The sequence below is a fragment of the Notamacropus eugenii genome, chromosome 1, assembly GCF_028372415.1.
Source record: "Notamacropus eugenii isolate mMacEug1 chromosome 1, mMacEug1.pri_v2, whole genome shotgun sequence".
NCBI lineage: Eukaryota > Metazoa > Chordata > Mammalia > Diprotodontia > Macropodidae > Notamacropus > Notamacropus eugenii.
In genome coordinates, this window is record NC_092872.1 from 497,816,446 (window position 1) to 497,829,223 (window position 12,778).

The following is a 12,778-nucleotide window of genomic DNA, read 5'->3' on the forward strand; positions in this document are numbered from 1 at the left end:
GAATGATAGAAGTAACCTTAGGGACAACTTGATCCAACCTTCTCACTTTAACAATGGGGAGGGATACTGAGACCAAGGTCCCTCGGATATTAAATACTTTCTCCAGATTCCTTTCGCACACTCACACAGCTTCCCCATTATGTGCATATCCAGCTTCTGCTCAAACATTTTGAGTAATGGCAAGATCACTATCTCATAAGACAGACCAGTTAATTATTGGGTACCTCTGGAATTTAAAGCCTACTCTTGAACCTGCTGTCAATATCAGTCACATGTATGAATGAGTTGGAGTCAGTCTTCTCCCTGTCCACATTCTGAGCCTCATCTCTCATTGGGGAAAGTAAAGTCTGTTAAAGCAGTTTCAGGTTGGATAGAATTATTTTTGGAAGGGTGAGAGCATAGTAACTCCCCAAATCAGATCTCATAACTATGGTCTGTTCCGTTTATGTGTAAGGTTGCTCCTACCTATACCATGTTGCTTGGTAGAAATCTAGCATTTAGAATAAGATGAGCAAAAAAGAGTTCCTTTGTTCTTCCTGGTCAGATGAAATCTGGCACATTGGGCTCAGCTCCAGATACTACATTCTAAGAGGATCAATGACAAACTGGAGAGTGTCTGGAAAAGAGCAACTAGAACAGAGAGGGGACTGAATACTACATCTTATAAGAAATGGGGAAAGGAATTAGAGGGGCTTAGCCTAAGGAAGAGAAGACTAAGGGGAGACTTTGATCACTATCTCCAAATATGCAAATGACTGGCAAATATGGAAATGACTGACAAGAGAGATCGGACTTGATCTGCCTGACTTTGAAGAGTAGGACGAAAGTTATAGAGAGACAGAATTAGGCTCAATATAAAGAAGAACTTCCTACCAAGCAGAGTAACCATGATGTAGGCTGTAATATTAAGCAATATGTTTGCCATTCTCTGAGTGTTCAAGCTAAGCCTGAATGTCCACTTGTCAGGGATGCTATTGTGGCTATCCTTATATGTGATAAGAAGGTGGACTAAACTGACATCTAAGGACTCGTTCAACTCTGAAATTATAGGAATATATGAGGAAGGACAAAAGGGCCAATCAGTACTATTGCAAGGGATAGGTATTCTTTGCTTTTTAATTCTCAAGACACTGAACTTGGCAGAGTTGTGGACCAGGAAAGCTATAGATGAAATCTCAGGTGTCTCTGGAAAGTCAAGGGTAATTTGTAGATTCAGTTTCCTCAATCACTTTCACAACTGCCAATATAATCGCCTTCTGAGGACTTTAAAGTTTTCTTATGAACTGTGGTTGCTACATCTGCAGCATCTGGTAATTCGGATACATAAAACAGCTACTTCTATCGAATGAGGCTTCTAGCTGCCAGTGTCTGGCTTCTGGAAAATGCTTTTTGAACAAAATGACCTCCCATTGATGAGGAGAAGACTGAAAGATATATAATACATGAATGTAATAGAATATTTTTGCACAATAATTATACAATATTATTGTACAATAATTTTTACAATAGGAAACTATAAGAAATTCAGAGAAACATGGGAATGATCTGATGCAAAGTAATAAAGAGACCCAAGAGAACAATCTATATAATGATGATAATGTAAATGAAAAGATCACTAGAAGAAAGTTGGACTGAGTGATCAAAAAACCAATGGAGATACTACAGAACAGATAATCAGATATACCTATCTACTCAAGTCAGGGGATCCCTAGCAATGGCTATTGTACACTTAGTTTACAATCACTGTATCATGTTTTTTGCCTAACTCTTGTTTTTTTGACATAAGAAGATTCTGGACAAGTGAATTAACCTCTGTTTTCCTTGAAGGCAGCTAGATGACTCAGTAGATAAAGTGCTGGGCCTGGAGTCAGGAAGACTTGAGTTCAAATCCAACCTCAGATACTTCCTGGCTGTGTGACCCTGGGCAAGTCACTTAACCTTTTTTTTGCCTTAATTCAATGGAGAAGGAAAAGGCAAACCACTCCAGTATCTTTGCCAAAAAAACATGCTATATAGTCCATGGGATTACAAAGAGTCTGATGTAAATGAACTACTGAGCGAAAACCACAATGTCAACAGAATGTGAGAAAAAGTTGAAATAATTGTGATGCAAAGAGAAAAGACATCAATAAATTTTTTTAAAACAGTGTTTAGAAGAGAAAGCCAGTGTAAGGAAATGAAACAATCAGTTTTCAGGTGACTTCAGCATTTACAATGCCACCTCAGTCATCCAGATTGATAAATTATTCCTGCCACTATAGTTCAGAATGAAGGGAATGATGGTCCTTTCATCCCCTGCCCTAGTCATTGTCTTTACATTTTATTTTAAAATATTTGTATGGATAGCTTTTGTTTTTATGCCACTTTCATTTCTAAATATAACCCTTCTCTCACCTTTCCCATCAAGCCATCTTTTGTAACCAAAGTTTAAAAAGATTTTTTTAAAAAAGCAATGTAGTAAAACTATCCTCATCACCCAGTCTGACATATGCAATGTTACATACATACAATTCTCCACTTCTGAAAAGAATAAAAAGGAGGTATACTTTTTTCATCTTTTTGAGATCAAACTTAATCAATATAATTATATATGGTCTTCACATTTAAATGGGACATTGACAAGCTGAAGTTCATCCAAAACAGATTATCAGATAGACGTAGGAGATAATCAGACAACACAGACTGATTTTGACAGACTTAGCCTTTCTCAGCAATGCAAGGATCTAAAACCATTCCAAAGAACTCTTGATGGAAAATGCCATCCACATCCAGAGAAAGAATTCTGGAGTTGGAAGGAAGAATGAAGTAGACTGTTTCCTTTTTTGTTTTATTTGGTTTTGTTTTTTTCTTTCTTGTGGTTACTCCATTTCATTACAATTTTTCTATGCAACATGACTAATATGAAAATGTGTTTGATAGGAATGTATGTGTAGAGTCTATATCAGACTGCATGCTGTCTTGGAGAGAGAGAGGGGAGGGAGGGGGAGAAAATTTAAAACTTATGGAAGTGAATGCTGAAAACTAAAAATAAATAAATTGGGGGGGCAGAGTCAAGATGGCGGACTAGAAAGACACACTTACGCAGGGTCTCCCCACACAGCCCACAGAATACCTGTAGAGAGGGACTCTCAACAAATTCTGGAGCAGCAGAAGTGGAAAACAACAAAGTGGAGGAGATTTCCAGCCGAGGGTGACCTGAAAGGCCCATGGAAATGTTGGTTGTGCCAGATGCAGAGTGGAGCCCAGCCCAGCCTTGGCCATGCAGCGGGATGAGACTCTGGGAGGAGGACACCTCGGGGGCAGAATCTCCAGTCGCAGCAGCTGGTCCTCAGATCCCTCAACCCACAGGTGCCAAAGGTCAGTGACGGGGTTTTATCAGCTGTCCAGGAAGGGAGAAGGGCCTTCCCATAGCTCCAGCAGCAGGCAGTGGCTACAGAGGCTGCACAGCCCATACAGACCCTCCATTGTTGGAGCGTAAAAACCCCTGGGGGCATTGAAGATCTGAGTCTTACCTCAGCCCTGGGTGGCAGCCCTGGCCAAGCTGGTCTTTGTCCCACACTGAATGGCAGCCCTGCCCATCCAGTTTATCTTAAAATCAGCCCCTAGTGCTGACTTGATGGAACTGGAGGCCAGGGGACTGTGGAGAGGTAACTGCTAAGATTCTGGGCACAAAAATACCTTTCTACATCCAGACCAGTACATGCTTGATCATGCCACTTTGGAGGAACTGAGACCTCACAGATTCCCAGAGTATACCCTACTCTTAACAAAGGACCCAAAAGTCAAGTAACTGGTTGGGAAAATGCCCAAAAAAGGGAAAAAAAATAAGACCATAGAAGGCTACTTTCTTGGTGAACAGATATCTCCTCCCAACCTTTCAGATGAGGAAGAACAATGCTTGCCATCAGGGAAAGACATAAAAGTCAAGGATTCTGTATCCCAAACATCCAAAATAAATATTCAATGGTCTCAGGCCAGGAAAGAGCTCAAAAAGGATTTTGAAAATCAAGTAAAAGAGGTGGAGGAAAAATTGGGAAGAGAAATGAGAGAGATGCAAGAGAAGTATGAAAAGCAGGTCAACACCTTGCTAAAGGAGACCCAAAAACATGCTGAAGAAAATAACACCTTGAAAAATAGGCTAACTTAATTGGCAAAAGAGGTTCAAAAGGCCAATGAGGAGAAGAATGCTTTCAAAAGCAGAATTAACCAAATGGAAAAGGAGGTTCAAAAGCTCACTGAAGAAAATAGTTCTTTTAAAATTAGAATGGAACAGATGGAGGCTAATGACTTTATGAGAAACCAAGAAATCACAAAACAAAACCAAAAGAATGAAAAAATGGAAGATAATGTGAAATATCTCATTGGAAAAACAACTGAACTGGAAAATAGATCCAGGAGAGGCCATTTAAAAATTATGGGACTACCTGAAAGCCATGATCAAAAAAAGAGCCCAGACATCATCTTTCATGAAATTATCAAGGAAAACTGCCCTGATATTCTAGAACCAGAGGGCAAAATAAATATTGAAAGAATCCACTTATCACCACCTGAAAGAGATCCAAAAAGAGAAACTCCTAGGAACACTGTGGCCAAATTCCAGAGTTCTCTGGTCAAGGAGAAAATATTGCAAGCAGCTAGAAAGAAACAATTCAAGTACTGTGGAAATACAATCAGGATAACACAATATCTAGCAGCTTCTACATTAAGGGATCAAAGGGTATGGAATATGATATTCCAGAAGTCAAAGGAACTAGGACTAAAACCAAGAATCACCTACCCAGAAAAACTGAATATAATACTTCAGGGGAAAAAATGGTCTTTCAATGAAATAGAGGACTTTCAAGCATTCTTGATGAAAAAACCAGAGCTGAAAATAAAATTTGACTTTCAAACACAAGAATGAAGAGAAGCATGAAAAGGTGAACAGCAAAGAGAAGTCATAAGGGACTTACTAAAGTTGAACTGTTTACATTCCTACATGGAAAGATGATATTTGTAACTCTTGAAACTTTTCAGTATCTGGGTAGTTGGTGGGATTACACACACACACACACACACACACACACACACACACACACAGCACAGAGTGAATTGAATAGGATGGGATCATATCTTTAAAAAATGAAATTAAGCAGTGAGAGAGAAATATATTGGGAGGAGAAAGGGAAAAATGGAATGGGGCAAATTATCTCTCATAAAAGAGGCAAGCAAAAGACTTTTCAGTGGAGGGAAAAAGAGGGGAGGTGAGAGAAAAAACATGAAGCTTACTCTAATCACATTCATTTTGGTATGAAAACCTATCTTACAATACAGGAAAGTGGGGGAGAAGGGGATAAGCAGGGTGGGGATGATGGGAGGGCAACAGGAGGGGAGAGTAATTAGAAGTCAACACTCTTGGGGAGGGACAGGATCAAAAGAGAGATTAGAAGGAATGGGGGGCAGGATAGGATGGGAGGAAATATAGTTAGTCTTACACAACACAACTATTATGGAAGTCATTTGCAAAACTACACAGATATGGCCTATATTGAATTGCTTGCCTTCCCAAAGGGAATGGGTGGGGAGGGAGGGATGAAGAGAAGTTGGAAGTCAAAGTTTTAAGAACAACTGTTGAGTGTTGTTCTTGCTACTAGGAAATAAGAAATACAAGTAATGGGGTATAGAAAGTTATCTGGCCCTACAGGACAAAAGAGAAGATGGGGACAAGTGAAGGGAGGGATGTTAGAAGAGAGGGCAGATTGGTGATAGGGGCAATTAGAATGCTCGGCATTTTGGGGGAAGGGGAGGGGAGAAATGGGGAGAAAATTTGGAACCCAAAATTTTGTGAAAATGAATGTTAAAAGTTAAATAAACAAATTTTAAAAAAGAAAACAATAAATAAATTGGAAAAAAACTTAAAAGTAAAAAATGTCTTTTCTTCCTTGCTGGAAAGGCTATGGCAGGATTAGGGTGATGGGAGCCTGGAAGGAGACAGTAGAAAGACAAGAAATGGTTCAGCAAGAGAAAACAGAATATACTAAAGGCAAACTTAAAACTGGCATAATAGAGAAGGCTCTAGGCTCCAAAGTCAAGAAATCAGGAGGTCTGCCTCCCCCACTTACCAGCTCTGTGACCAAAGGAAAATCATTTAATATTTTGAAGCCTTGATTTCCTCATCTGTAACATGAGGATAATCATTCCTGCCCTGCCCCACTTCACTGGACTCTTGGGAAGATCAAATGACACTTGACATATGATTAGGCTTGGAAAGAAGTTAAAAGTACTGTTCTAGTACAATGCCAGGATTGACTACTGCTCACCAGCCACCGATCGCTACCTGGAAATCAAGGTAAGGTTAGGGCACTCACCGGTCCTTCCTATGGCAGACACGACATTGCTCTCTCCCAGACTGTAGACAGCTGAAACCATAACCTTGTACTTGGTCCCAGGAAGCAGGAGAGGAAGTGTCACATGGTTCTCTGAGCCAGGAACTATGATCTACCAGGATCAGTAGAAAGAATTTTTGTCTTCCAAGCAAAGACATGTCTGTCTCCATTCTGTTCATCATTACTAATTGATATATTGCTTTGAAAGTATTTTCTTTGTTCATTTATGCACTTTCTCCCTCATATTAGGGACTCCCTAAAGGTAGAGCTCTAAGGTAGGACTATTTCTCCTTCAACAGACTAGTTCTACCTACCACCAAGGACAGGGCAGTATCTCCATTTCTCATCATGTCTTCCCCATCCCACACCTCTCTTCCCATCCCCTACTAGATATCATCTCCCTTCTTTTCTAGGACTCTGTATAAAGGGTAGCCTCTATAGAGTGAACTGGCCACCTTAATGGTAACTCATTTGAGTGATTCTTCTCCAGTTCAGTCCTGGACTTACTGTTTTCTCAGGGCCAGAGCCAGAGGCCAAAGCATAGGTGAGTCTGTAGTGCAGAACGTTGTCATTAGGGGGTGTCCAGAGGATCCGAAGGCTGCTGGGAGTCTCTGAGGCTAGCACAAGGTTCAAGGGTGGATTCCTGCTCACTGTAGCAGAAAATATAGTGCCTTGGAAAAGTAGAATGGTGCCTGCCTAGAGATGGCAAAGGTCACTTAGTGACATGGGCTCATTTTACTAATCTTATGAGAAAACCAAGGGACAGTGAGATGTGGACTATATAGGAATTAGGATAGTGGGGTGGTGGGGGGAGAAAGAAAGCTGGTGTACCTTGATTTAAGGCAATCTATTAGACAGTTCTTTGCACTGCTTACTTCTGCCTCCGTACCATTTTGTTCATGCAGTTTCTTCCACCTAGAATGCTCTTTTCCATGCTTTTTGCCATGACACAAACTAAAACTTAAATCACCTCTCCATGAGTACTTCCCTCATTACTCCCACCATTGTGATCATCCCTTTATTTAATCATATATTTTTGTGACATTTTGATTCAATCAAATTCCACAAACATTTATTAAATACTTAGTACATGCAGGGAGGACATTGTGCTAAGCACCTGGAAATCAGACAAAAATCAAACAGTTCCTGCCCTCAAGAAGCTGACATTTAATTGGGAAATATAATAAGGGAGAAGATAAAAATAGTTTAGGAAATGAACTTGTTATTTCTTTGGTACACTAACTCCCAGATGACAGCATTCCTTTTGTTCATGTCTGCTCCTCCTATGCAGTTTACATTCTACTTTCAGAGGTGCCTGGAACAGAGAGGTTAATTGTCTTTCTCAGAGTCTCAGTCAGTATGCATCAGAGGCAGACCTGGAACCCTGGTCTTCCCAGTTTGAGGCCAGTTCTGGAATCACTACATTATGCTCCCTAATTAATATATTCATGATGAATTGAGGGAGAGGAAAAAGGAAAGAGTATTAACAATTACGAGAATCAAGAAAGGCTTTCTATTGAGATGACACAACATGAGCTGAACATTGAAGGCAGCCAACGATTCCCAGAAGAGAAGGTGAAAAAGAAGGGAGTCCATTCCAGGCATGAAGTCAGAGATGGAATGTTGAATTGAGGAAAGAGCAGGTAAGGAAGTGAACTGGTTTGAATGGAATGCAGAATACACAAAGGATTTTTAATATGGCAAATATTGTCATTATTCATTCATTTTCATTAAGTATTTCCCTCTTCCATCTCCTATTTTTTGATGCAAATACCACTGAGAAGGATCTCACGCTTAATCCACAGTTTGGTGAATGAGTTTATCTAAGACTTTCAATAGGAGGGGTTGGGCAGTATTGGGCAATAATTCTGCCTAATTCCAATTCTAGCCAAAACCCTGGTTCTAATTGTGAAGGGGCAAACAGAGGAGTGTGTATTTGATCCTGGAGACAGCAGGGAGCCATCAAAGCTTCTTGAGTAGAGAGAGATGGTCAGACTTGTTAGGAAGATGACTCCAACAGCTTAGTGGGGGAGAATAGACTGGAGAGGGGGGAAACTAGGAATCTTGTTAGGTGGTTGTTGTTCTTCAAACTAGAAGAGGATCAGTTGTGTCTGGTTGTGGCTGATCTAGGCTCTACCACAGGTTGGGTACAAATAGTTCATATCAACATTTGAAATGGAAATGACTCTAAATGTGTACATATCACATTTCTTTTGAGTTATTGCAATTTTGTTTTGCTCACAGAGTACAGCACCTTCCTTCTTTGATGAAGGCACAGCATGCTGGGTGGTCCTGTGTCTCCCAGAGCTCTTCAGAAAGACTTTGATAATGTCCTTGTATCTGTGTCCTTGTATCTTGTTATCTTGTATCTTTGTTTTCTGACCTCCATGTGTTTGCTTATATGCATTCTCCATAAAATAATCTTTTAGGCAAATGTATATTTGGCATTTGAACAACGTGGCCAGCCCATTGGAGTTGCACTCTTTGCCAGTAGAGTTTGAATGCTTGTCATTTCAGCTTGAGAGCAGACCTCAGTGTCCAGTACCTTATCTTGCCAGGTGATCTTCAGAATCTTTCTAAGACAATTCAAATGGAAGCAATTCACTTTCCTGGCATGGCGTTGGCATATTGTCCATGTTTCATAGGCACACAACAATGAGGTCAGAACAATGGCTCTGTAGACCTTCAGTATGGTAGGCAGCCTAATACCTCCTCTCCCCCACACTTTCCTTTGGAGCCTCCCACACATTGCGCTAGCTCTGGCAACGTATGTGCCAATCTCATCATCTATGTGTATACTGCCAAGGTAAATAAACATATCCACAGTATTCAGAATTTTTCCATTTGCTGTAACTGATCGTTTCACATATGGATGGCGCAGTGCAGGCTGATGGAGAACCTCTATTTTCTTGGGGTTAATTGTTAGGCCAAAATTAGCATAAGCAGCAGAGAATCAATCCATACTCTGCTGCATATCAGGAATCTAATCTCTAGGAATCTAATTAGGAGAGCTATTATATAAGCAGGAGGTTATGAGGAACTGATTTAGGGTGATAGTTGTCTGAGTAGGGAACAGATGATATGGAGGCAGAATCAACAATATTTGCACTTTTTGATTAGATATGGAAAATAAGGGACAAGGAAGAGTCAAGAATGGTAGTGAGATTTTGAAACTGGGTGACTTGGATGTGCATTACTTTACCTCTCATGTGTCTGTCATGTTCCCCCAACCAGACTCACAGACTCATAGAATGCTAGATCTGGGAGGGACCTTAGAGATAATAATTTTGTAGATAGGGAAAAGGAGGTTCAGAATCAATTTATTTAAAGTCACACATAAAATTAGAGGCAGAGCTAGACTTGGATGCTAATTCTAGCTATGTGACAAACTCTCTGTGTGATTTTTGATAAGTGACATATCAATATAGACTGTGAATTCCCAAAAGGCTAGGATTATGTTTTTTCATTTTTCATCTTGGTTCTTAGTCCAGGGCTTTGTATACAGTAGGTGCTTGTTGAATGAATACATAAACCTGGCCTTTAGAGGGGCCCTTGACAGCATAAGGGACCATTACAAGACACTAAACTCCCAGCAGTGAATGTAGAAATCTCCAAAGATCTCTAACCATTCCAGGGCAACCTCTGGAAAGACTCTTCTGCCATTATTATATGCCTGGCCCACCCACCTTAGCTTACACAACACAAAATGTCTCACTCCCTATAGTTGATAGGAATCCCTATGTGCCATAGGCTGGAATCAAGATTCTGTCTCCCCAATATTAGTAGTACCTTCAAACTCCCAGACATGGGAACTTTTCTGAAAAGCCATTGCAATTTTTCCTCCAAGGACTAAGGAAGAAGGGGGACTTAGGATGGTAGATTACAAACATGCCACGTCCATTCCATGGCCAGTGAAGCCATTAGGCAGCGAATATTAATGAAGACAACCTTTGGGGGTAGAAGGTCTTTAAACATCAGCTGCCATCTCCTGTGAATAAGAACCAGTCTCCAGATAAAGTGGTTCCTCTTATTTTCCTAAGTGCCCTGTGTGTGTAAGCACTTACATGCTCAGAGAAAGCTTCACCTGCTGTTCAGGTTAAGTGGAAAATCTGACCATAAACCAGTCATATTCATTAGACTAAAGTCCATGTTGTAAATTAAGTGCCCTAGAACAAATTAGCCTTTTGGCCTCCTAAACTGTGCAAGATGCCTTTGGAAAATATTGAACTTTAGAGCTGAAAGAGACCCTGGAAATCAACTAAACAAACCCCCTTATTTCGCAGACAAAGAAACTTAAATCCTGAGAAGGGAAGGGACTTTTACAAGGTGAAGCAGTGAATAAGTGACAAAACTTTCTGCCAAGATGTGATCAGAATTTTATTATTTGTGTATAGTATTTCATTAGTGGATAAGTTAGGGCATAATTTTTTGACACTGGCTTTCCCACTACATATAGAAAATATCAGAGCCCTCTTTTCCAAACCTCTGCCTGTGTGGGGAATACAATCAGTTTGCTATCTGAGTCACTGTGGATTAACGCAGGGTTAGGGTAGGAACAGAAGAGGTCATATAGCCTATCCCAAAGTCCAATAGAAATACTTATTATATTCAAGGATGTACTGAAGCCAGCTCAAACCAACTCTGGAAGTCTATTGTTTAATTTTCAGCATGAGCGTTTATACCTCCAAAGTTAGCAAACACTAAGGCTAAATCTATTGCTTGATTGATTGTTAATAATGCAAATTAAGCTTAAAAGTGTGTCAAGAGTACATTTTTTTTAGAGTTGATTGTTAAATATTTGCCAGCATACTCTGGTTTATATTACTACACAATCATCAAAAGAGAAAGTGTGATGGAGATTAGATTCTCCTAGGTATTGTTCTATCCATGTCCTTACTCTTTTTTCCACTAGTGTGTATAATGGAGTGCATAACAGAATGACAATCACCACACCATCATGATGTGTATGGTAATTCTGGGGTGTGCTGATAAATGTTTAACAACCAACTCTGAAAATATGTATTCATGGGGGCAGAGCCAAGATGGCGGAGTGAAAGCAACGACTCACATAAGCTCCTGGACAAACTCCTCTGGATATCTCTGAAAGGAGAATCTGACGAAACTTTGGAGGTGTGGAATCCAGTGGGTGACAGACTTTGACAGATTCGGAGCCCAGATTAGACTAGAAGGTCCATGGGAAGGATCTGTTCCGCGGGGGTAAGCCCCCAGCGCACAGCGCAGCGCGGTCAGCGCAGCAGGGCGGAAGGGACCTGAGAAGCCCGAGAGTGGCGGGCGAAACCAGCGGAGCAGGAGACAAGCCAAACCGAGCCGGTGAGAGACACTGAGCACCAGATATCAGCACAGCAACCCTTGAAACCTTCATCCTGAAGACTAAACTTCGGTAAGTCACCTACTTGAACTTCCGGGAGCCAGGATGGCGGAGTGATCAGTAAATGCTCTCTCCTCCCCCCTGATGACCATGAAAGAACCATAAAATATTTCCCCAGATAAATCCTGGATCAGCGGGAACAGCAGAAGGGGGCAAATAGTCTCATAACACCAGAGGCTAGAAAAATAGCAAAGGAGGATTCTTCCTACTGTGGCGGAGGCAATCCGGAAGGACAGAGGACCCAGGGCAGAGAAAATTCGCACTGAGACCCAGGCAAGCCTCAGCACCAGGAGACGAGCCCCAGGAGGGGCGGGAACATGCATTAGCATCTAGGTGTGCCCCAGCCCTTCAGGGGAAAAGGGAAGACAATAGGGAAGCTGGGATCACCATCCTCTGACCTTGCCTTTGCCTCAGGTCAGCTGAAGAGATCTCCTGAGACCAGACCACCCCTCCCACACACCTAACAAGCTAACCCCAGGGTTGATCTGGGAAACAAAAAACAAAAACCTGCTTTTAGCCTCAACACACATCAGTTCAACACAAAGATCTGTACCTTCTGACTGAAAGAACCAGAAGCTACAACACTCAGCCAACATCATGAATCGGAAAAAGCAGACGAAAAGTGAAAAAACCATAGAATCTTTCTATGGGGATAAGGACCAAAACACAAACACCAAAGAGGTCAGAGCTGAGACTGTACTTCCATCTGAAACCTCAGAAGGGACTATGAATTTCTCGCAAGCTCAACTAGATTACCTGGAACAGCTGAAGAAGGAAATAAAAGAAAAACTGGCCAATGATTTTAAAATTATAAAAAAAGAATTCACTGATGAGAACATCACTCTGAAAAGGAAAATTGAACAAATGGAAAAGGAAGTTCAAAAATTAACTGGAGAGAATAATTCCTTAAAAGGAAGAGTTAATCAAACGGAAAAGGAAACCCAAAACCTAATTGGGAAAATTGATCAAATGGAAAAGGAAACACAAAACCTAACTGGGAAAATTGGTCGAATGGAAAAAGAAG

General features: G+C 40.9%; 1 protein-coding gene across 1 annotated transcript in view; it reads right to left on the reverse strand.

The window, feature by feature from the left end:
- COL20A1 (collagen type XX alpha 1 chain) overlaps positions 1-12,778 on the reverse strand; it is a 117,978-nt gene that overhangs the window by 26,958 nt on the left and 78,242 nt on the right. The window contains exons 24-25 of the mRNA XM_072633307.1: positions 6,873-7,015; positions 6,348-6,477 (exon numbers count right to left, since the gene is read on the reverse strand). Of these exons, the coding sequence (XP_072489408.1) occupies positions 6,348-6,477; positions 6,873-7,015 (273 nt within the window). The remainder of the gene's footprint in view (positions 1-6,347; positions 6,478-6,872; positions 7,016-12,778) is intronic.